The sequence below is a fragment of the Vicia villosa genome, linkage group LG7, assembly GCF_029867415.1.
Source record: "Vicia villosa cultivar HV-30 ecotype Madison, WI linkage group LG7, Vvil1.0, whole genome shotgun sequence".
Lineage (NCBI taxonomy): Eukaryota > Viridiplantae > Streptophyta > Magnoliopsida > Fabales > Fabaceae > Vicia > Vicia villosa.
The window spans coordinates 136,365,017-136,391,684 of NC_081186.1; the positions used below are offsets into that span (position 1 = coordinate 136,365,017).

At 36.7% G+C, this 26,668-nt stretch overlaps 1 protein-coding gene across 1 annotated transcript; it reads right to left on the bottom strand.

Annotated features, from left to right (window-relative positions):
* Window positions 1-4,079: 4,079 nt before the first annotated feature.
* Window positions 4,080-4,646, bottom strand: LOC131620242 (uncharacterized). Its single transcript, XM_058891242.1, has one exon. The coding sequence runs from the start codon at window positions 4,644-4,646 to the stop codon at window positions 4,080-4,082; it is 567 nt and encodes a 188-aa protein (XP_058747225.1).
* Between the last annotated feature and the right edge of the window lie 22,022 nt (window positions 4,647-26,668).

Genomic DNA, 26,668 nt, shown 5'->3' on the forward strand with positions numbered 1-26,668 from the left:
TGGCATAATTAAATAAAAGCAGAATTTAAATGACGGAGATTAAAAATTAAAACACGCATGCGACAATCATAGAGTGGAGATGAGAGAGAAGATCGCGAGAGATTGGAGTTGAGTGAAAAAAAGTTTGAAAAAAAATCCTAAATTAATTACTAAATGGAAATTAAATTAATTGAAACCTAATTACTAAATTAAAGTTAACTAATTAATTATGAAAAGAAAAAAATGTTAATCCTAATTCCCTAAATTAATTATCCTAATTAATCACCTAATTAACATAAATAAATTTAAAAATTAAATGATTATTGGGAACTAAATTAAATAATTAATCTAATTAAAGATAAAAAACTATTTATTTAATAAAACTAATTAATTAAATCCAAAAGTTAAACTAACTAAAAACTAATTTTATGTTAATTTTATGATTGATAAAAAAAATAGTTAGATAAATTAATTTAATGGTTAGTTTGGAAAATAAGTAAAAAAAATAATCAACACAATAATAGATAAAAACTAAAGAAGAAGAAAAACATAGCTGGGCGTTAAATCAGGTGCGGCAGGCCTGAGCACCATAGGCGTCATTCTCTGGAGCCTTTTAGATCTGGGCTTGAGAAGATCCAGTGGCAGAGATCTGGGAGTGTATCGTGTGCAGATTCGAGTGCGCTGCGTTGGATCTGTAAACCAACTATAACATAAAACTGGTTAAAAATTATAGCGTGGAAGGTAGGGATCGAACCCATGCCCTCGCGCTTTTGCCAAAACGCACTTACCAGCCAGGCTGCATTTGTTAGTTGACATCATAATGCTCAAGAATAAATAAATAAGCAGATTAGTAATTCAATTGAAAATTCAAACCGAGTCAAAAGTGGGGCCTAGTTGGTTGGAGTGACGAATCAGAGAAGGAGAGAGGAGTTGGTCTTGTTGACCCACCAATGGGAGATTCTCCTCGTGCAGTCAACGGTCCCCACCCTTAAGATAGACGAATCATAACTTGCCACGCTTCTGCTGCCTGAGTCCCAAAAACCAGAGACGCTGGAGCTTGCTCCGGCCGTCTTCTCCGATGGCCACGTTCCACGAAACCTGCCAAAATGTGTAGATAAACAAAGAACAAGCACCCATATCACATAATTAAGGCAAGGTGAATTCAATGGTGGTGGCCGTTTGGCCTGAAAGTTCCTGGAACATGTGATACAAAAGCAAGAACCATTGAGCCCTAGCTATGGTGTTTTTCCATTCCTACGTTAAACCTTAAAAGCAAAGGATCAAACAGACTCTAAACAACATCTTGAACGTGTATGTATGCATGAAATCAGTTTATATCATATGAATTGAAGGTTAAGGATCTCAAACCTTACCAAACCGGTGCAACCACGTGGGGGCGATTCTGGGAACACTTTGACTCGTCTAAAGGCTCGACTCAATTGCTGGAAGGCTCAGGAGGCTGATGGAATGATTGTAGAAGGCTAAAACTTGCTGTAGAAAGAAGCTCTCTTATGCCCTAGTTTCTTGAGTTTTTGTTATTTGGAACCCTAGCCTCCTCTCTTCCTTTTTTCGTCCCCTTATTGCTGAGTGAATGTAGATATATATATATATATAGGGTGAGAATTAGGGCACAACTTTGGTCTTGAATCTTCTTGAATCCATAGTTGCAAGTCTTGGAAAATATGATTGATAAAATCTCCTAATTTTGGCCAATCTCAATCCAATATTACCAATGTGATTGTGCACGAAATTAGATGGAAAATATGACACTTATTTGATTGGATCTTATTGGAAGTTAAGGCAAAATCAAATCCCTTCCATAATTCCTTGATTATTTGATTTAAATCATTCTTTAAATGAATAAAAATTAATATAAAATCAAATAAAATTCATAAATTCGTGGAATTTGGATTGGATATCTTTGATGACTTGAGAAACAAGATTGGATCATGAAAAGTTGGGCTCCTTTACAAAAAAGTCCATTTTGACCCTTATTTTCTTCATGCACCTCACTCAAAAATGACCAACTTGGACAAGGCATATCTCCCTCAATTATTAAGATATGGAGGAGTTCTACGACTTTTTGGAAACCTAAAGATGTCCTATACAAGCCACTTTGGAACCTTTTTTCCATTTGGGGATTTTATCTTGATGATATGGGCTTTGACAAGAAACTGCTTTTGGTTGACTTCAAAAAAAGACCTATAATCTTTTAATCCATATCTCTCAAATGAAGCATTTTTAGACCTGGCATGTGAGAGACAGATTTGTAGAGAATTCAATTTCCTTCAAAATGAGCTTTGGATGGAAAATTTTTGATGTTCCATGTGAAATTTATGGCTGGTCAAAGTTCAGTTGACTTTTAGGTCAAAAACCCTAATTTAGAAACTTTGAGTTTTATTGATTTCTGAACTTTCCTTGATGAATCATGATCAATCCTTGATCAAATGATGAATGATACTTCAAAATGAGGATGTTGACCAAAAATCAAGAATTTTGACTGTACTTTGACCACAGTTGACTTTTAGGTCAAACTAGTCGACTGTTGACTTTCTGAGCAATTGACTGAGCAATCCTTGGAGTTGAAGCTTGTATTTTGTCATAGAGATAGTTTGAAACATCATAGGCCATATGAAATCCATTGGAGATCTTGATCCATCAATTTCCTTTAAAGAATTCAAAACCCTAGTATAGTAAGCCCTTGTTTAGGAGAGTGTGCCCTTGAGTTTTGAACTTAGGTATGAGTTTTGAAAGGTGAAATGAGATGGGAAAATTTTGGGGTATGACAGAGGGCATATGATTGAGGAACTCTATCCAAAACAAATATTGTTTTAGAAGATGGTGGTTGAGAGAATTCACCTTCATGGTCTGAGTCTAAAACTACGACAACAGGGTCATAATTTGGTTTGGGTTTACGGGGATATTGCTTCATAAGGTTGGTGAATGAATCAAAATGAGAGGATTCAGAAGATGAAGGTGACAACTTTCAAAACACAGCAGTGTCTACAAGAGTATAGTTGGAATGTGGAGGAGGTTGAGAAGTGGATATAGTGGCGTGAGGAGGAATAATGGTGTTTAAAGGTGTGGCTTCAAAGATTGGTTCAGAAACTGGGGGTTCAGAATCATGAATAGGCGTTGTGCCTTTAGACTTGGGTGAAGGAGGAGGGGTGAGAGCTTTGGTGGTTGGAGGTGGTTTAGCAGGGGCTTTTTCTGGGGCTTTTTCTGGTTGAATGTCTGGGGTAGCTTCTGTTGATACAAAATTTGAATTTAAAACAGGAGCAGAAACAGGTTCAGAAATTACAATACCTGAAGGTCGTAGCTTCTGTCTTCCTTTTCTTCTCCTTCTGTATCTCTACCTTCTTCTTTCCTTTCAAGATTTCCTTCTTCTTTTCTTTTTCAACTTCGTTCTTCTCTAACTTCTTTTCTTCTTTCTTTTCCTTTTCTTTCTTTTTCTTATCTTTCTTCTTTTTCTTCTTCTTTTCTACTTCTCTTTCTTCCTTCTGATCCTTCTTCTTTTCATCCTTCTTTTCTTTTGCTTCCTTATCTTCCTTCTTCTCTTCACTGATTGTTGGAAGATCTAACTTTCTTTCTGTTCTTCTTTCTTTCTCTTCCACAACTTCTAGAACATGATCAGCAGTAGTGGCAGCTTTCCGATTGCTTATCCAAATAGGATCACACTCAGAACCAGCTTCCTTGTGCATAGCAATGTAGTTGAGAATAACTTCTGGACGTTCATTCTTGAAGAACAGCTCAAAGTCAGCCAGAACAGGACCTCTTCTGGACCTAACTTCAGTGTTCACTTTAGGAGTAGTACTAATAGACTTAATGACACCCATTTTCTTCAAAGTATGACCATTTAAGGTACTTCCAATAATGGTGTAAGGATCTTTGACAATTCCAGCATTCTCCCGATCTTCAACTATTTTTGTTTGAACCAGAAGATCTGTGAATATTCTCCCAAAAGGAATAATGTTCCTTTTGCTGTTTGGATACTTCGGTCTGTTTTCTTCTCTAGAATCATTCACAGCGTTCCACATGTGATTGAAGATGATGTAGTGAAGATCCACTTTGATTTGTTTACCAATACAATACATAATGTATTATTGGTCCTTGTTAACATAGTTTGAAGAGACTGTAGATTTTCTGTGGTAGAAGCAACCCAGAAGAATCTTAGCCGGAATCTTGTAAGGAGTCTTCAAATCCTTAACTTCCTTAGACTTCTTTCCATTCTGGAAGATTTTTGCATACACAGCATCCCAATCAGCTCTTCCAGGAGTTGCTTCAGTAACACCTTCAGCGTTTTCCAAACCAAACAACTTCCTCAGAAGATTCTCTGTGATGGAGAAAAGTTCACTATGAACTATCGAGAGAATGGCTTTAGGCATTACAGTTGCATGTACCCAGAATTCCTTCACTAAATCTGGGTAGACTGGACCACACAAACCATAGAAGAAATCTCCCCATCCTTGAAAAACCATGTTCTCTGTAAGATGAATATCATGTTTTTCCAGATTTTCGAAATCCACCATCAACTCGCAGATAACTTCTAATTGTTCCAACGGAATCAAACATGTTTTCTGGGAAACACGTTGTTGCTCTTGAACTTGTTCTTGTTGATGTTGTTGCTGAGAAGAAGAACCAACATTTTGCTTTGAGGGGGAAGCCATTGAAGCACTTCTAAGATTAGGTTTAGGGTTTTTAAATAGAGAGAAAAAAAGGCATAAATGCATAAACAATCTGAATGAAGAATGCGTGAAAAGAGGAAAATGATTATGAGAGGTGTTTAAATAGGCGCGGATTTGAAACAAAATGCAATTAAATTCTGAGAATGAACAGTTACAGAATGCAGAGAATCAAATGCATTTAATGTTGAATGACGTTAGGAGAAAACGTGAGATTTGAGATGATTTGCACAGGTACCTAGGGTGGCGTCTCATCGACTGCACGCATGCTTGTCCCTTCAGAATGAACACGTGTTCATCATCTGGAATATCTGGTGACAACTGTTTTGCTTTAAAAGAAATTCTGAATCAACTTAGACATATGAAACGTTAGCAATAACAGAATCAGAATATCTAAATGAACAACATATTCAGAATATCTGATAAGAAAATAAATAAGCATTTCAAATCTAATCCATATATCAGATCTTTTCATCCTTTCATTTTGGGCATAAATCCGTACTGATATTCTTCAGAATGAACTTAAATCTATCTTCAGCAAGGGGTTTTGTGAAGATATTAGCCCACTGATGTTCTGTATCCACAAAGTTTAAAGAAAGAACACCCTTCTGAACATAGTCTCTAATGAAGTGATGTTTGATCTCAATATGTTTAACTTTGGAATGTAAGATAGGATTCTTAGATAAACAAATAGCAGGAGTATTATCACAAAATATAGGAATGTTACTCTCATATATCTGATAATCTTCTAGCTTACTCTTCATCTAGAGCATCTGTGTACTACATCCAGCAGCAAAAACATATTTTGCTTCTGTTGTAGAGAGGGCAATTGTGGCTTGTTTCTTGCTGTACCAAGAGATCAGATGACTTCCTTGAAACTGACAGCTTTCAGAAGTACTTTTCCTTTCAACTCTATCTCCAGCGTAATCAGCATCACAATATCCTACTAATTTGTATTCTTTAGATCTTCTGTAGAATAAAACAACATTAGTAGTACCTTTCAGATACCTCATAATTCTCTTAACAATAGTTAAGTGAGATTCTCTAGGATCTGATTGGAATCTAGCACACAGGCATACACTGAATAAAATATCAGGTCTAGAAGCAGTAAGATATAGAAGAGATCCAATCATACCTCTGTAGAGCTTTTGATCTACCTTCTTACTTACCTCATCCTTACCTAATACACACGTTGGATGCATAGGAGTCTTTACTTCTTTGCTTTCTGAAAGATTAAACTTCTTCAGAAGTTCTTTCACATACTTGGTCTGATGAACATAAGTTCCTTCAGAAATTTGATTGATCTGGATCCCAAGGAAATACTTGAGTTCTCCCATCATGCTCATTTCAAACTCTGCCTACATAGACTTAGCAAACTCCTTTCCAAGTGTAGCATTAAATGTTCCAAATATGATATCATCAACATAAATTTGGAAAATTAAAATATTCTTTTTAAAGGTTTTACAGAAGAGAGTTGTATCCACTTGTCCTCTAGTGAAACCATTATCCAGAAGGAAAGAACTTAATCTTTCATACCAAGCTCTGGGAGCTTGCTTCAGGCCATATAATGATTTCTTTAATTTGAAAAAATGTTCTGGAGACTTAGAGTCTTCAAAACCAGGAGGTTGGTGGACATATACTTCTTCATCTATATAACCATTTAAGAAGGAACTCTTAACATCCATCTGATACAGAGTGATGTTATGCTGAGTGGCAAATGAATTTAATAAGCGAATAGATTCTAACCTGGCCACTGGTGCAAAGGTTTCTGTATAGTCAATGCCTTCTTACTGACTATAGCCCTGAGCAACCAGTTGATAGGAAAATAGCAAGTGTACTATTTTTGCCTATGTAGTAGTAATGGGAAAATCCCAAGTATCGAATCTCAAGGACTGCTTGACGATATAGAGTTTTATCAGTGTTTCAATTAAACAAAAGTTCAAAAGGTTGTTTTGATTGGTTTTGCAAATAAAGTAAATAAACAGAATAATAGAACGATGAACAGAGATGAGTAGATTGCTAGGGATGGTGAATGATTCTTCATGCAACGAATTTTCTGTCTCAATACAATAACATGCTTTTCATAGTTAATTATCGGTTCTTTAGAGTATCTAATCCTAAGGCCTTAGTGAAAAGATCTTTGACCTCACAACCTAATTACTATGTCCATAGATAATTACGGTTATGATCAAGCATTCCAATAACAAGAAATTCCGGTTACAATATGATATCCCTAGTCCTAGGTGATATAAATATTATATGTTCTTAATCATGTCCACAAATAATATGCCGTCCAGCTACACTATTCATTCATATTCAGAATCCGTTTTTCCGACGGATAAAGCATTATTAACGGATGAAGAACAAATTAACAAATACGAAAAGTAAAATAGTTATTGCATCAATTGAATAAATTCATCACACTCAGAATCAGGGTCACCCCCCTAGCAATGGGGGGTTTAGCTACTCATGAAAATAACAGAAAACATAATTTTGATTGTAGACATTACAGATAAATGAAGGAATCAGATCTTCAATGGCTAATGCTCATAGAATCCTTCACTCCTTGCATCAATCTTGAATTCTCCAGCCTCTCTAATGTATTTTCGCTCCCAAATTCGTCCAACCCCTGTCCAAACGCATTCTGGTTCTTTTATTACTGTCATTCTGGGCTTTTCAGCAAAACAGGCCCAAAAATCTCGTGCACACGCGTGTGGGCACGCGTTTGGTGCTGTGACACGCGTCCTGGGACGCGTCCTGGCAGGGGCAGGCATTTCCTTTGCAGTTGTGGCTTCTGGGACGCGTGTGGGCACGCGTGTGGGAGTCAGGGACGCATCTGGGCACGCATGTGGAAGTCTGGGACGCGTCTGGGGACGCGTTTGGCCAGCAGACCTCAATATTTCACTTCCACACGCGTCTGGGGACGCGTTTGAGCAGCAGGATGTACTTGTTCAGGCTCCACACGCGTGTGGAGACGCGTTTGGCCAGGCCATGTGCATTTTCATCAATTTCTTCATGTTTTGCACTGATTTTCTCCACTTCATTCATCTGAGTCTGCAAACACTTAAACACAAAACCAAAGCATAACATGACGAATAATACATTAAAACATAAAATAAAATACTTAAAGATAACTAAAAACAGCGGTAAAAATACGTGTGAAAACCACTGATCAAACTCCCCCAAACTTAAACCGTTGCTTGACCTCAAGCGACAATTACAAGAGTTAATGACCTTCAAGGCACATCGGTATTCATACGTGAGATATCCAGTTTTATTGATCAAGAAACAGTGGTCCGGCATTCACATGACGCGACGAGTTTCTGCTCCCACTTTAAACCTTAAGCTCCCCTTTTCGATACCTCTCCAACTATGCTTTGCACTTAAGTCTCTTTCCGATTTTCCTCCTCTTTCATTCGGACAATCACATTACGGCACTGTATTTCTCATAATAATCATAACATGCATGAGACAGATCAAGACTTTATATTTTCTTTTTCTGGCACCAAACGAGCAGCATTTGCTACTTTCTTATTACCGATGAAATTTTCAAACTTTACAGTTGTATATTGTCCTTTTGGACGACGTTTGGGGATCAACCTCCTTTGGGCTGAATAACCGGGTAAGGGTTACCCAACTTAGCGAGCCGGTTGCCTTTTACCGCCTTTTCATCTTTTGGTGCCAACCTTATATCCTTTATTTTTTTTCAACCAATCATCATGCATGTGAATCTGAATTATGCCAGATTGTATCAATAAACTACTCGAGGAGTACTTCTCAGGATACAAGTACTATGGTGCAAATCTACACATTGGACTCGTATTTCATTTAAGGAACCAAGGGTGTTTAACCAAACCTCTTCTTGTCACATTATTCCGAACTTCCTGTCCTCAACCAATCCTCCCTTCATCTCTATATATTATTCCCGATCGCTCTTTAAGATCCAAACTCTTCAAAATTTAAAAATTTCGGTTAAAATTTGGGAGAATGATTTTGTAAGTCTTACACATATTATAGCAGCAATATAAATTAAAATGCAAAAAGTAAAACCTCCCCAAACTTGAACAAAACATTGACCTCAATGTTTTAGACCAAGCCCGAGAGAGGTGACTCACAGAGGGTACTGCACTCCATAGCTTCCACTTGAAATGCCCCTTTTATTTCCTGAAAATAAAACAAACAAACAGAGAAATTAATTATTAAAACTGTGGGTTGCCTCCCACAGAGCGCTTCGTTTAACGTCGCATGGCTCGACGGTCCATTACCCTTTATTATGGAGGGTATTTTCTATTCCACACCTGGTTGCTTTTCACCTCCGCAACCAAAAACTCATGAAGATGAAAGGCATGGACAACTTTTCTCTTCAATTCACTTACCACATTCTTCTTGACTTTCTTAGCCTTCTTCGGACTTTTGATAGCTTCATGAGTTGTTTCTACCCGAGATGCTATGCTTGAAACTTTTTCTTGGAGCTGCTCAGGTTTTTTGTCTTTTTTTTCACTTTCTGTCATACCACCAGAATTTTGATCATTCACAACCGCCCTATGTTTCTTAACTCCTAACATCTTCAAGGTTACTTCTTCATCAAAAGATCTCAGCGTTAGTGTCCCCTTTTCAATGTCGAGGTTGCAGCGGCCTGTCGATAAAAATGGCCTCCCAAGAAGGATAGGCGTTTCTTCGTCTTCCGGAATGTCCATGATGTGGAAGTCAACAGGGAATACAAACTTATCAACTTCCACTAGTACATCTTCAGCTACCCCATATGATTTCTTAATGGTGTGATCAGCAAACCTTAACTGTGTCTTACTCTCACTAATCTTTTCCAATTCAAGCTTTTTAAAAATTGACAAAGGCATTAAACTCACACTAGAACCAGAATCGAGGAGTACCTTTTTAAATGTGGTATTATTGATAGAGCATGGTATTGCCACCGCTCTAGGGTCTTTCCTCTTTATTGGGATCTTTCTTGCTGACGAGATTATTCCACACTTCTCAGTTGCACTTTTTGATTCTCCTTCCACTGATCTCTTCTTTGTCATTACCTCCTTCAGAAATTTCTTATACAATGGCATGTGCTCAAGTGCTTCGAAGAAGGGTAAATTCACCTCTAGCCTTTTGAACAATGCAGTAAACTTCTTAAAGTCCTTCTCTTTTGAATTCTTCTTTGTCACTCTGGAAGGGAAGGGTAGTTTGATCACCGGTTCAACATCTTTCTTATTTTTTTCTTCAACTAGTTTAACCGGTGGTATCACAACTTCTGGTTCTTTCGGATTCTCTCTTATTTCCAAATCCACCTCTATTACCATAGGGTCATCTATTTCCTCTTTTTCTTTTTCAGATTCAGACACTCTTTTGCTCCTTGTTGAAACTCCATTAATCTTCTCTTGGTCTTTCGGATTTTTCACAGTTGAACTCGGAAAGTTACCTTGTGCCTGTAGAGTGAGGTGCTGTGCTATTTGACCCACCTGAACTTCTAGATTTTTGATTGAAGCTGTGGTGTTCCTATGGTTGTTTCTTGTCTCTTCTTGAAACTGAGAGCATTGTCCCGCCAATCTCTCGATAGCTACTTCCCACTCCGCCTTCTGAGGGCCTTGTTGTTGTTGTTGTTGATGTTGATCTTTCCATGCGAAGTTGGGATGATTCTTCCACCCAGGATTATAGGTGTTAGAATAAGGATTATTTTGCCTCAAGAATTTGATTTCTTCAATTTGCTTGGGAGTCGCAACACAACAAACAGTTTGATGAGGACCATTGCAAATTTCACAGATTACATGTTGAGCTTGTTGCACTTGAGCGACCTGTTGAGTACCTATATTCATAGCCTTTAATCTCTTTTCTACCTCTGCAGCTATCGCATCTTCAACTCGGATTTTTGAGGTTTCCAGCTTGAGATCAATGATTCCTTCTGGTTTACTGGCACACCTATCATACAGCTCCAAATGCTCATTTGCAGCTATTGCTTCAATGATTTTTGTGATGCCGGAGGCTGTTGTGAAATTTGTTGAGCCTCCAACTGCTGTATCAATCAACTGCTTTGTTTTCATTCTGAGCCCATTGACAAATACTTGCATCTGTTCAGTCTTGTCCATATTATGAGTGGGACATGCTACTAGAATTCTTTTGAATCTTTTGTAAGCATCTCCTAAGGGCTCACCCTCCTTCTGCTTGAAGTTCAAAATATCATACCTCTTTCTTATAAATACCGAGGCGGGGAAATACTCATTCAAGAAGGCCTTCTCCATCTCTTCCCATGATGTGATACTGCCTGCTGGGAAAGAATAAAACCACTCTTCTGCTTCTTCGGCTAATGTGAATGGGAACATTCTCAGCTTCTTCGCTTCTTCTGTATGCCCTTCAATTTTTAGAGTGGTGCTCATGGTCAGAAATCTCTGTAGGTGCTTGTTTGCATCTTCATTAACCTTTCCGGTGAAAGGTTTTCTTTCCAGCTGATTTATTGTGCTCGGATGCAATTGAAAATTTGCCGCATTTACCGGTTGGTTGACAATTGTGAGTCTTCCTCCCGGGTTGTTTGCAACACCGTAGTCACCAAGGAGCCTCTCAGGAGGAGGAGGATTTTCACCCATGACTTCTTCTTCACTTTCAGAATCTGAACCTGAATGAGCTGAAACACTTTCTTCTTCAGATTCCAGCTTAACCAACCGAGCTTGCCTACGCCTTGCGTGCAAAGTTCTTTCAATTTCTGCGTCAAAAAGAAATTCAGCTGAGGCCTTGCCTCGCATAAACAGATTAGATAATTATTATAATTAGGAAAAATAAATAGTGCAGAAAATAAAATTTTAGTCGCAGAGCAACAAAATTTTAATTGAAATAAATCTAAAACTCAATTATCTTCGGCAGTCCCCGGCAACGGCGCCAAAAACTTGATAGGAAAATAGCAAGTGTACTATTTTTGCCTATGTAGTAGTAATGGGAAAATCCCAAGTATCGAATCTCAAGGACTGCTTGACGATATAGAGTTTTATCAGTGTTTCAATTAAACAAAAGTTCAAAAGGTTGTTTTGATTGGTTTTGCAAATAAAGTAAATAAACAGAATAATAGAACGATGAACAGAGATGAGTAGATTGCTAGGGATGGTGAATGATTCTTCATGCAACGAATTTTCTGTCTCAATACAATAACATGCTTTTCATAGTTAATTACCGGTTCTTTAGAGTATCTAATCCTAAGGCCTTAGTGAAAAGATCTTTGACCTCACAACCTAATTACTATGTCCATAGATAATTACGGTTATGATCAAGCATTCCAATAACAAGAAATTCCGGTTACAATATGATATCCCTAGTCCTAGGTGATATAAATATTATATGTTCTTAATCATGTCCACAAATAATATGCCGTCCAGCTACACTATTCATTCATATTCAGAATCCGTTTTTCCGACGGATAAAGCATTATTAACGGATGAAGAACAAATTAACAAATACGAAAAGTAAAATAGTTATTGCATCAATTGAATAAATTCATCACACTCAGAATCAGGGTCACCCCCCTAGCAATGGGGGGTTTAGCTACTCATGAAAATAACAGAAAACATAATTTTGATTGTAGACATTACAGATAAATGAAGGAATCAGATCTTCAATGGCTAATGCTCATAGAATCCTTCACTCCTTGCATCAATCTTGAATTCTCCAGCCTCTCTAATGTATTTTCGCTCCCAAATTCGTCCAACCCCTGTCCAAACGCATTCCGGTTCTTTTATTACTGTCATTCTGGGCTTTTCAGCAAAACAGGCCCAAAAATCTCGTGCACACGCGTGTGGGCACGCGTTTGGTGCTGTGACACGCGTCCTGGGACGCGTCCTAGCAGGGGCAGGCATTTCCTTTGCAGTTGTGGCTTCTGGGACACGTGTGGGAGTCAGGGACGCATCTGGGCACGCATGTGGAAGTCTGGGACGCGTCTGGGGACGCGTTTGGCCAGCAGACCTCAATATTTCACTTCCACACGCGTCTGGGGACGCGTTTGAGCAGCAGGATGTACTTGTTCAGGCTCCACACGCGTGTGGAGACGCGTTTGGCCAGGCCATGTGCATTTTCATCAATTTCTTCACGTTTTGCACTGATTTTCTCCACTTCATTCATCTGAGTCTGCAAACACTTAAACACAAAACCAAAGCATAACATGACGAATAATACATTAAATTATAAAATAAAATACTTAAAGATAACTAAAAACAGCGGTAAAAATACGTGTGAAAACCACTGATCACCAGTCTAGCTTTGTTTCTTACAACTTCTCCTTTTTCGATTAGCTTGTTTCTGAAGACCCACTTAGTTCCAATGATGTTAAATCCTTTTGGTCTTGGAAACTGATCCCAAACATCATTCCTTGTAAACTGATTTAGTTCTTCTTGCATGGCAATTATCCAGTCAGCATCTTCCAGAGCTTGATCAACAGAAGTTGGCTCAATCAGAGATACTAGACCAAATTGACATTCTGCATTGTTCTTAAGGAACGCTCTAGTTCTGATAGGACCGTCTTTATTTCCAATGATAACATCTTCTGGATTAGCAGAGTTGAGTCTAGAAGATCTTCTGGGTGTTGACTCTTCAGATATTCTGAGATTCTCTAAAGAGGCAGCAACTTGATCTTCTGAAACTTTGCTTCTGGGTTCTTCATGATCTGAGTTAGAGATTTCTATATCTACAAAATTCTCAAACTGCTTTGGCTTTTCAAGACCAAGCTTATCATCAAATCTGATATTGATTGACTCTTCCACTACAAGAGTTTCAGTATTGTATACTCTGTAGCCTTTTGAGCGTTTAGAATATCCAAGTAGAAAACACTTCTAAGCTTTAGAGTCAAACTTATGCAGATGATCTTTAGTATACAGAATATAGCATACACATCCAAATGGATGGAAATAAGAAATGTTGGGTTTTCTGTTCTTCCACAATTCATAAGGAGTCTTATTTATAATAAGTCTTATGGAGATTCTATTCTGAATATAACATGCAGTGTTAATTGCTTCTGCCCAAAAATGCTTAGCCATATTGGTTTCATTGATCATGGTTCTGGCCATTTCTTGTAGAGTCCTATTCTTTCGTTCTACAACTCCATTTTGTTGTGGAGTTCTAGGACAAGAGAAATCATGGGCAATACCTTTTTCTTTGAAATAAATTTCAAAGAATATGTTCTCAAATTCACCACCATGATCACTTCTGACCTTTATGATTTTGCATTCCTTCTCAGATTGAATCTGAGTGCAGAAGTCAAAGAACACAGTATGTGACTCATCCTTGTGTTTCAAGAACTTTACCCATGTCCATCTACTATAGTCGTCTACGATGACTAATCCATATTTCTTCCCTCTGATTGATGCTGTTTTGACTGGGCCAAAAAGATCAATGTGCAGAAGTTCTAGTGGCCTAGAGGAAGAGACAACATTTTTAGACTTGATGCAGGTTTTGAAAACTTCCCTTTCTGACATGCTTCGCAAAGAGCATCTGATTTATATTTCAGATTAGGGAGTCCTCTGACCAGATTAAGTTTGTTAATCTGAGAAATCTTTCACAAAAACTAGCATGACCTAATCTTTTGTGCCAGACCCATTGCTCTTCACTTTCATACATAAGGCAAGTAACCTTTTGATTCTTGAGATCAGAAAGATCAATCTTATAAATGTTGTTCTTTCTCTTGCCTATAAATAGGATTGAGCAATCCTTCTGACTGATAGCTTTACAAGACTTTTGATTGAATATAATGTCATAACCATTGTCACTTAATTGACTTATGGACCATAAGTTATGAGCTAATCCATCTACTAAAAGAACCTTAGTTATAGAGGGAGAGTTACCAATGCATATGGTTCCAGAGTCAATGATCTTGCCCTTCTGGTTCCCTCCAAACTTAACTTCTCCAACAGATTTAAGCTCCAGGTCTTGGAACATAGACCTTCTTCCTGTCATGTGTCGCGAGCACCCAGAGTCCAGGTACCATGACATGTTTTCCTTTGTCTTTTAAGCCTTGAATGAGATCTGCAACAGGGATAATCTTTTGCTTAGGTACCCACATTCTTTTGGGTCCTTTTGGGTTAGTTCTCCTCAAGTTCTGATTGAACTGAGGTTTAGCACAGGATTTATCATAAGATTTTCTGGTGCGTGCAACATATTTCTTGGTGTGTGTTATGTGGAAACTCTTAGCATGTGATGTGTGCCTAATATCATGAGAATGGCCATACTTGAACTGATCATACAGAGGTTTGTATGTAATAATCATCTCATCAACAGGTTCAAGTTTGGGGTTTCACCCTCATAGCCTATGCTTATTCTCTTGTTTCCACTTACACCATATATCATAGAGGCTAGCTGACTTCTGCCAATATCTCTAGATAGAAACTTTCTGAAACTCAAGTCATATTCCTTAAGAATGTTGTTCACACTTGGAATAGAATTTTCTGAACTTGAAGATGATTCAACATCTTTAGATTGTTTTAAAACTTTTTCCTTCAGTTCAGAATTTTCTACTTCAAGTCTCTTAGTTTCAGATGCAAAGAGCTTTCTCAGCTTTTTGTATTTGATACTAAGTTTAACCTTGATTTCTAGAAGTTCAGTTAAGCTGGAAACTAACTCATCTCTAGAAAGTTCAGAAAATACCTCTTCAGAATCTGAGTCTGATGTAGATTATGACTCTTCATCAACAGTGGCCATCAAAACTGATAAGAAGAATCTTCAGAGTCTGACTCTTGATCAGAAGAATCTGAGTCATCCCAAGTAGTCATTAAGCCTTTCTTCTTTTCAAATCTTTTCTTGGGCTTTCCCCTCTGAAGCTTTGGACACTCATTCTTGTAATGTCCTAGCTCTTTACATTCATAGCACGTCACCTTCTTCTTGTCAGATCTTCTGTGTCCAGAAGATTCTCCTTTTTCAGGCCTTTTGAAGTTCTTTAACTTTCTCTGTTTGCTTTTCCAGAGTTGATTTACTTTTCTGGATATTAGAGATAGTTCATCTTCTTCTTCTTCTTCTTCTTCTTCTTCTTCTTCTGATTCTGACTCTTCAGAATCTTCTTCTTCATCCTGAAAAGCGTTAGTGCATTTTTTATTATTAGATTTTAATGCAATGGACTTACCTTTCTTCTGAGGTTCATTTGCGTCCAGCTCTATTTCATGACTCCCCAGGGCACTGATCAGCTTTTCAAGAGACACTTCATTCAAGTTTTTGGCAATCTTGAATGCAGTCACCATGGGAACCCATCTTCTGGGTAAGCTTCTGATGATCTTCTTCACATGATCAGCTTTGGTGTAGCCTTTATCTAGCACTCTCAATCCAGCAGTCATAGTCTGGAATCTTGAGAACATTGCTTCAATGTTTTCATCTTCTTCCATCTTGAATGCTTCATACTTCTGGATTAAAGCTAAGGTCTTTGTCTCCTTTACTTGAGCATTACCCTCATGAGTCATCTTTAAGGATTCAAAGATATCATGAGTTGTTTCTCTGTTTGTTATCTTCTCATACTCAGCATGAGAGATAGCATTTAGCAATATAGTTCTAGACTTGTGATGATTCTTGAAGTCTTTCTTTTGAGCATCACTCATGGCTTGTCTAGAAACCTTGACACCTTGAGCATTTACAGGATGTGTGTAACCATCCAGCACTAGATCCCATAAGTCACCATCTTGACAAAGAAAGTAACTTTCGAGTCTATCTTTCCAGTACTCAAAGTTTTCACCATCAAAAACTGGTGGTCTATTATAGCCATTAAAACTATTGCTTCCATTACCATTGTTGTTTTGTTCAGGAGTAGGAGTAGATGAAGTTGTTTCAACTGTGAGGGCAAGGTGTTGTTTTCATGATGTCAAAACATTGAGAATCAACCACAACTTAAGTAGAATCACAGAAATCGAGCACATGCAACCAAGACAAGCACTTTTGGCCACAAGACACCAATAGGTCGACTCACACATATTATAGGTCGACCTATTGCAAGCCCTTTGTGAAGAAATTCAGGTGAAGGCTGAATGCGTCGATGCATTGCCTTCTTAGGTCGACGCATTGGTATTTTGAGGAACTCACGGGAATGCGCACGCCGACCCTTCAGGTCGACGCATCAAGGTTTGGTAGCTCAAGTATAAAAACATAATGCGTCGACCCATTGATGGTTTAGGTCGACGCATGGTATTCTGAAGAGATCACGGGAATGCGCACGCCAACCCTTCAGGTCGACGCAAGTGTCACACATTGCTCTTTTTCAGGTGCTATACACTCAATAGGTCGACCTATGCAGAGAGCAGGTCGACCTGTCGCTAATAAATCTTGTTTTCTACTGTTTTCAAGTTGGTTGATCAGTCACCATTTTTGTTAGTATTTCACCATTTAAAAAGTAAGAATTCAGGTAAACTGTTTGATTTAACACGCGATTTTAAGTTATCTAAGTTCTTTTCAATAAAAAGTATTTTTGCTTAAGGCAATCTCTTTCTGGTTCCTTTTTACGCTCTTTGTGGTATAATTAGTGGTTTCAGGTTTATGAGCATGGATGTCCAAGATCAGGAGCACAAAAGCTGGGACAAGCAAGCAAGAAAGGAAGAAAATCCAAGTCAAAGCAGCCCATACGCGTATGGCCCTTCTGATACGCGTATGGCTTGATCAGCCACAAGTCCCATACGCGTTCCTAAAATTCCAAGGCAAAAAACAAGACTGCTCATACGCGTATGGGAATGTAATACGCGTATGGCCCCTATCTTATACGCGTCTCATACGCGTGTTGTAGAAATCATGTGCAAAATTGACTCTGCCCATACGCGTATAGGGAATGTCATACGCGTATGAGGCCCAAAATATTGCCCATCTCAGACCTATATAAACCAGTACTGCGAATTTCACCGGGTTGGACGATTTTTGACTGCAAAGACACGTTCAGAGCGCTGGAGAACTCAGAATTTGGCAAGGGTTTCACATCATTCAAGAGTTTACACATTTGAAGATTGATTCCTCCACAGATTTTGTAATGACAACAATTCTTTTCATTGCTTTGTTTTTGATTATGAGTAGCTAAACCCCCTTTTGCTAAGGGGGGTAACCCTGATTCTGAATGTAATGAATTCGTATTTGTCAATCCATTAATTTCTATTATTCATTGTTAAATTGATTTGTTCTTGTTATCGTTCTTAATGCGTAAACCGTCGGAAAAACGGATTATGAGTTTTTATAAATATTAAGCTGGGCAGCTATTGTTTATCGACCTGAATAAGAACATTTGATAATAAATATTATCTAGGACTAGAAATATTTTATCTTGACCGGAAAATTCTCGATATCTGAATGCTTGATCATTACCGTAATTGACTATGGACATAGAAGTTAGGGTATGTGTTCAAAGATCTTCTGACTAAGGATTTAGGCTTAGATGCTCTAGAGAACTGGTAATCAATTGTTGTGAAGTATATTATTGCACTGATAAGTCGAAATTATTGCAGGCAGAATCATTCACCTACCCCTAGCATATTACTCATATCTGTTATTCGTTTAACTGATTTATTCGCTCTTTCTGAATTGCATATTTTAATCATTTTCTTATAAACCAAACCATTTACCAGTGATCTTTTGTTTAATTGAAATCACATTCCAACTCTATATCCTCAAGCAGTCCTTGAGATCGACATTCGGAGAAAACTCCTTTTATCACTACAATAGGCAAAAATAGTACACTTGCTATTTTCCTATCATTGGCCTATACATTGTAGGTGTTATAAATACTCAAGTGATCATTCTCAAGCAATTTAACAAGAAACATCCTCACACATAATCATCTTTCTCGATCGAAGTAAAGAACGTGTGTTGATAAGGTTCGACGGTAGATATTTGTCTTGTTCGAGATTCGACGGTAGACGTTCATCTTGTTCGAGTGAAGATTGTTGAGGGTGTTTCTTGTATAAAACCTTAGGGTTTTTCCTTCTTCATCAAAGATTTTGTTCGAAGGTTTTTGACGATCGATTCGCTTTGGTAATCAATTCAGCCGTGCATAAGGGTTTGAGGGATTGAAGATCCGCTCAACAAACTTGCTACAACCAGAGGATTGAGAAAGGAACGATCGGGGTCTTGATCGTGAAGATCTTAGACATTGACTTGATTCAACTTGAATCAAGGGGAGGATCGAATTGTATTCAATTTTACTGCATGTGTGTAGTTGGTGATTGGTACTTTCTATCCTTGTTAAACATTTTGCAATCTAATAAAACTTTTCTAATTTCATTTGAAATTAGGGGCAGACGTACTCCTGCGAGGATGATAGAGGAACTGCCTAAACAAATATCGTGTTCCTTATCGCTTTTACTTTATCTTAGTTCCATTTGGTTTCGTTTATTTCCATTATTTAACAAAAACTAAGGTTAGGTAAATATCGATCACCAAGTGTTCGATAAAATTACTCAATCAAATTTTTATTCAAATTTTAGTGAAAACGTTCATTGTGAGTAATATACCATATAGTGTGAAATTGATATAATTGATATATTGGTTAAAACGTAATTCATCACTTGACATTTTCATCTGTTTGGTTTAGTGCACATATCCGGTCCCCGATAACATAATCGCTCTTAGACGATTAAGTGATTCAGGGAAGTCACGTTTCAAAAGCTAAAATTTTCTTAAGTCGGAAAAAGGTGGTCTATTCACCCCCCCCTCTAGACCATTCCTATCGTCTAACATCAACCATTTTTACTTTGTGTTTTTCTCCCTAAATCTTTTGTTTAACACGGTTAAGTGCTTGCACCTAGAACCGGCGCTCTGATGCCAATTGAAGGATAGAAAAACACTTAGAAAGGGGGGATTGAATAAGTGTAACTTCAAAAACTTAGAAGATAAAAACAATGAACACAATTATTTCTATCTTGGTTCGTTGTTAACCAAATTACTCCAGTCCACCCCCTTAGAGTGATTTACCTCAACTGAGGATTTAATAGACTAATCCAACTGATTATAATGGTTTTCCACTTAGATAACCTCTAAGTCTTCTAGAGTCTACAGATCACAACTTGATCACTCTAGGAATCCTTTTACAATCAATGTAAAAATAATGTTTACAAGAGTATAGATTTGCTTCTAATAAAGCTGTAATTACAACTGTGATAGTTCTCTTAAGTTCTAAACTTAACACTCGCTAAATATTACAAGAGTTTGTGAGGTTGAAGATGAAGTTCGTAAGCTTTTGAATTTGATAGTGTTTCTGTATATTTGCGCAAGTGTTGTACTTTGCTTCTAATCAGAACTTCTATATATAGGCGTTGAGAGGAAATGACTGTTGGGGTGCATTTAATGCTTTGCGTGAATAGTACAACGCTGCATTTAATGTTTCACACTTTTGTCAACTACCTCGAGCCTTGCTTTTGCTGCTTTTACTGACTTTGCTTTTGTAGCTTCTAACGTTCCTTTTGTCGGTCAGAGATTAGACGTTACACCCTTTCATCTTGTACTTTCTTCTGGACTCAGATTTTGTAGATAACAACGTTTGAATATCAGAGTCATCAGCTTTGGTGCAGAGCATCTTCTGTCTTCTGACTTTGAAGAGCTTGAGCGTGATACCATCCAGAACTTCGGAGCTTGTTATTCTGACTTCCATTCTTCTTATGCTTTCCAGTTCATGTTCTGATTCTGCATGACCATGTTTTGATGTCTTGCCAGAGCATGTTTTGATGAAGCAATCCAGAACCTTCTGAGTCAGTTGCTTCTGAGCGCTGATTTGTGCATACTTTTTATATATTTCCTGACATGGAAAAAGCAAAGGATTAGAGTATCACATTGACTTATACAAAATTCATACATAATGTTATCATCAAAACACAAAATATTGATCAGAACAATTCTTGTTCTAACTATATATATATATATATATATATATATATATATATATATATATATATATATATATATATATATATATATATATATATATATATATATATATATCACATTAATTTTTAAATACGTATTGGAGTTTTTATTACATAGCCTTTATATAAAATTTTTGAAAATTTTAAAAACATCATGAAATACCGTTACGCTTTCAATAATTTTAATGAATTAAACTTTAAAATACATAATTAATTTAACGCATTAAAGGTTCAAAAACATCAAAAGTAACTGTTGTTTATATTAATTCCCATATTTATATTAATTAATATATTGTAACTATCATATATATTAATCTTAATTATATTAATATTTTTTAATATAGAATTTTGAAATTTTAATATTAATATTATTATTATTGTTAGACAATTTTTTTTACATTTAAGATATTGAAAAATTCAAAACTCAATAAAATAGTTTTTCATTATTAGTTAAATATAAAAAAATATATGCTCATAGAAACATAAATAAAAAATAATATAAATTTAAAACTTTAATATTATTACTGTTTATGTTAGACAATTTTTTTGTACATTAAAACATTGACAAACTCAAAAATATTTTTTCCTTTTTTAATAAATTAATAAAAAATATTTACTCATAAATAAAAATCTAACTTCAAAATTCTCAATTAATTCTAATATATATATATATATATATATATATATATATATATATATATATATATATATATATATATATATATATATATATATATTCATAGAAATATAAATAAAAATAAAATTAACTTCAAATTTAAATGGTTCGTATTATAATGCAGTTTCTAATTTTCTTTAAAATATATATATTACATTAGACTATAAATACTTATTTTTGAGTTTTTATTAAATACTCTTTATATAAATTTTTTAAAATTTTAAAAACATCATAATGTAATAGTTACGCTTTCAATAATTTTAATTCATTAAACTTTAAAATACAAAATTAATTCTAACATACTAAAGATTTAAAAACATGAAAAGTAAACATTATTTATATTTATTCCCGTATTTATATTAATTAATATATTGTAACTTCCATATACATTAATTCTTATTTATATTAATATTTTGTTATTAAATACCTCTTTATTATCAGTATTTAGTCATCTCATCACACACGATTATTTTACTAACAATTAAATTATTTGAATTAGCCGAAATGTCTAACAATGGTTAGTATTGAAAACATATTAATATATAATATTTTGCATATTTAAGATTAAATTTATGATATGTTGTTGTTTTGTTGTTTATAGGTATCTCTTCCATAATAACTCTTGAGTATCTAAGATTTTGACTTGCTTGAAATTAAGTTGAAGGTTAGAGTCACAAATCTAGCAGAGGATGGAAGTCTCCATATGTTGTTGTTCAATAAAAATGTGTTATTTTTATTAGTGTATATGATTTAAAATTTTATTTTTTTCATTATATATATGTTTAATTTTAAAAAAAAATGTTTAATTTTTCTTTTATTTATGACTATTATGGAAAAATTCATGCAACTATTAGAAAAATGAAATACATCTATTTTCATTTGACACTATATTACGTCATTGCTACTCTGGAGGTATATGTACTAAATTTATTTAAAGAAGAATAGTTTCACTACATGTAATCTCTTACTAAACTTTTTGAGCACGCTACTAAACAAAAAAGATTTTACATATAATGCTATTTTTATACATATTTTAACTAAATTTAATATATTGTAACTTTTTTTATTCCACAATTCTCTTCTGACAAAATAAATAATAGTTAAATTTTTCTTATAACAAAATCAATGAGTTGATTTTTTCTCTTTTAAAATAAAAATTTATTGAGGATTAAAGTATGATGATTAATTTTAATGAATTTTATGTATTATTTTATTATATAATAAAAATTAATAAAATGATGATATAAAATCTTATCTACCAAGATTGTGCTTATAAAAAATATATACTTTTAAAAACATTTCTTTTTATTAAATTTTATAATTTTTAATTATTATAATTTTTATTATTTTTTTAATGAAATATTTAATTCTCACCTTAATAGTTCTTATTTTAATATATAAAAAAATTTTAATCTTATTTTTCTCTAATTCTCACTTTTAATTTAAATAGGTCAATATTTTAACGTCTTTTAACATAAAATATATTAGCAATTTTTTTCTCTTTCCTCAATAAAAATAAGGAAAAATCGCTATTATAAAAAAAGTTACATCAAATACTCTTATAACTTATAATACATTTATGTTATAATTTTTATATTTAAATTTAAATAGGCTAAATTACAGTTTTGATCCCCTGTTTTAGGTTTTTCACGATTTTGGTCACCCTATTTTCTTTTTAAACAGTTTTGGTTCCCCATCCCAATTTTGTCCATGAACAGTGCATGAACAGTACATATCCGTACATGAACAGTACATGTTCGTACATGAACAGTTGCATCAAAATTGGGATGGAGGACCAAAACTGTTTAAAAAGAAAATAGGGGGACCAAAATCGTGAAAAACCCAAAACAGATGGACCAAAACTGTAATTTAGCCATTTAAATATTATAATATAAAATTTATATTTTTTTATACGTCATAAAAATACATAATATCATGTGAAAAAATAATATCTCTTATATTTCTTAATTGACGGTAAAGTATTGAGTTTTTTACTTATCATTCTTTAAACTTTAAACTTTAATTTTTACCATTTTTAATTTTATTTTCTTTCATTATCATTTTAATAGTTCATTACCATATTTAATGATGATGATACATAATATGATATTAACGAATGAAGAAGTATTTTAAAATATTTTTATCTTATTGACATTCATTTAAAGAATTACTTTTGATAAAAAAAATTAAATAAAATTACTAATTAAAGTTTAAAATTAAATAGTTAAAAAATAAATAAAATACTACTTAAAAAATTGTTGTGATAAAAATTTATAAATATTGATTCAAATTCAATAGATAAATAGTTAAAGTGCATATCTACACATATTAGTATTATGCCCATAATTTTAAGGTTTTTTCTTTACCCACCTCCCTATGGGGGTCACCCCCAGCGAAAAACCCAGTTTACCCTTGCTTCGGAAATGAACTTCCGAAGTAATTTTTTTTAAAAAATTTTCTCAGACTTCGGAAGTTCATCTCCGAAAACACTAAATGGGGGGTGTTTTCGGAGATGAACTTCCGAAAACACCTTTTTTTCAGATTTTGGGGAGTTTCGGAAATGAACCTCCGAATTATGCAGAAACTATGTTTTTTTTTTATGATTTTGGAATTAAAGATAGACGGCAAATAAAATGATCGATATATAAACAGAAAATACTAATATACTAATATGATAAGAAAAGTGATATATACAAACCGATCCAATCCAAATACAAATACTAATAGTGTACGAAAGATACAATCCGAAAACAACAAAAAATAAACCCGACCACTACTGGGTATGCCTAACCCTCTCACCCTGGGCCCTCCTCTGCCGCCTGTATGCCGCCGCACAGCTCGCATCAGTGACGATCATCTCCATCACGGCGACTGCCTCTGGACCGCCCTGATGAACGACACCTCAATCCAACGCGTCCCGCCCAAGCATCTCTATCCGCTGGCAGATCGGCAGGAGATCAATGACGTGGTCATCCTCGGCCTGCTAGTTCTCCAAGATCTCCTCGTGTGCTGGCCTAGGAGCGCCGGGAGCGTCGGGTGTCAGTAGAGGATGTGACACCCGATAGAACCATATGACGTACCCCTCCACACTGTGCCAGTCCTGGGTGACCCGCATGCGACGGTACTCCTCCGGTACCACATGATGCTCCCAATCGTCAAACATGGAAGTGAGCTGCACTCTGGTCACTATGTCGGGAGCAGCCTCAAAGGGTGACCTGGGTATCATCTGCACGAATCCGAACTGCCGCATGCACCGCTCAGGGAGATACCGGACCATGATGGTAGTCCCGCATGCAAACCAACCAGAATATAGAGATATGTTGTCAAAGGGGACAACCTGAGTGTAGTCGCTGAATGGCCTCCAGGTGACGTCATTGTGCATCGTGCGGTCCAGGTACCCACGGTATGGTCCCACCGCATTGTTCCCCCTCTGGAGAACGTATATGGCGGCCCTAGGCATGGCGTCAACGTACGCAGGATCGATGTGGAAGCCGTGGATGCGGGAGAAGTAGGAGATGATCCAGCTCTGAAACATAAATAAATACGAAACATAAGTAAATACGAAACACAAATACGAAACATAAATAAATACGGAACAATTAAAATGAAACGTACCGTGAGTAGTGTGCATGATCCGGTCAACTGCCTCGTCCTCCAGTTGGAGGCCTCATTCAGCTTCTGGTATAGGTATGCCAGAGTAGCTGCCCCCCAGTTCCACTGGTGAACGGTGGTCAGGTCCATGAAGTAGCGGAGGTAGGTCACGTCGACGTACCTTGCACTCTTGTCCACAAAGACTGCATCGCCTACCACATGCATGTACCAGCAGCGGATAGCGCAGCCACGGTGATACTGTGTAAATAGCTCGTCACCCGCCTCCTCAGCCTCGGGTGCCGCGTCCAGGTGGTGCTCGAAATAACAGCTCAGTGTGGTGAACCGAATATGAGGCCCAGATGTCGTGATGCACTCGTAGTCAGCAGCTTCGGGCTCCATGCCCAAATAGAGCGCCATCCACTGACTGGCTTCGACCCTCTGGATCCGGGAGTGGGCCAACAATGGACCCCTGATCGGCAGGTGGAGAAGACACTGCACGTCATGCAAGGTGATCGTCATCTCCCCAACCGGCAAGTGGAAAGAAGACGTCTCCTTGTGCCACCGCTCCACAAAAGCCCCCTGCATGCCGTGGCTGGTGGTGGTGTACCCCGTCATGCAGAGCCCACTGAGCCCTGAACCTCTCACAGCGTCGTTAAACCACTCGGCAGTCGGTTCAAACAGACTGAAAATCTTTCGGGTGTGGTTCACCATTTTCAACGGCTCTCTCTCCTGTTACAAAAAAACAAATAAAAAAGTATGTTAAATAGAAGGTTAATAAAATATTGAATAAACGTCTAAATTATAAACGGTTAAATAATGTAGTCGGGCAAATTATAAAAAAATACCTCTCCCTCCCAAATCCGCCGAGCGACGTGCTCGCGGTAGAATATCAGCACAGAAGTGTCTCTGGGTCCTCCCGGGTAGCCCTCCTCCTGCTCATCCTCCTCCCCGAGTGGAGGGTCAACATCCGGTACACCCTCCGCCTCGTGGTACGATACTGCCACCTCCGGTACCTCCACCTCCTCCTCCTCTTGCTGGCGGGAGGAAGATACCCCAGCCAGACGACTCCTCGATCCAGATGTGGACGTACCCTCGTCCATCTCCACGGGAACTCGCACACGTCGTCCCCGCCCCTGCCCCCGTCCACGTGTCGACGCCAGCTGCGCCGCCGCTCGCTCGCGTCTAGCTGACGCAGTCTGGGTCTCTCTACCCTGTCTGATGCGTGCTACATTGTCTGACATGTTCCTGAAAACAATTGAAATCGATTAATATGCGAGACAACAGAAAAAAATTAAAAAAAATTGCACTTTTGATACAATTCGGAAGTTCATTTCCGAAACTGGGAATGGAGGTGTTTTCGGAAATGAACTTCCGAAACACCTCTCCGCAGAAGTTCTCTGCAACCTCCAATGGCAGACCCCAAAATCCTAAATCAAACCTATGTCTACACATTCTAAACATCCTAAATACCAGTACAAACCTAACCTAATACATTTTTTGCTATTTGTAAACACCCTAATATAATTTTTAATCATAGATCTTAAAATCAAAATGCTTACCGATTGAATAGATTGGAGGACTTTTGAATGTAGTAGAGCAAGTAGATGGAGCCTTTGATGTAGCTTGGAAGTGTTTTGCAGAAAAATATCTTTGGGGTTGAGTTTGGAAGAAGATTAGGGTAAATGATTTGGGGGAGGGGGCTGTTTTGCTTAATCTGCAAAACGCGCAGTATTTCAGAAATGAACTTCCGAAATGGTGTTTTCGGAAATGAACTTCCGAAATAAGACAATTTTTTCAAAAAAAAAAAGGCGCTTTCGGAGATGCATCTCCGAAAACACCTTTTTCTTGCATTTCGGAGATGCATTTCCGAAGTCAGAGGTAGTTTGGGTTTTTCA

Coding starts and splice junctions, on each gene's coding strand:
- LOC131620242 (XM_058891242.1), bottom strand. CDS start 4,646: ATGGCTTCCCCCTCAAAGCAAAATGTTGGTTCTTCTTCTCAGCAACAA.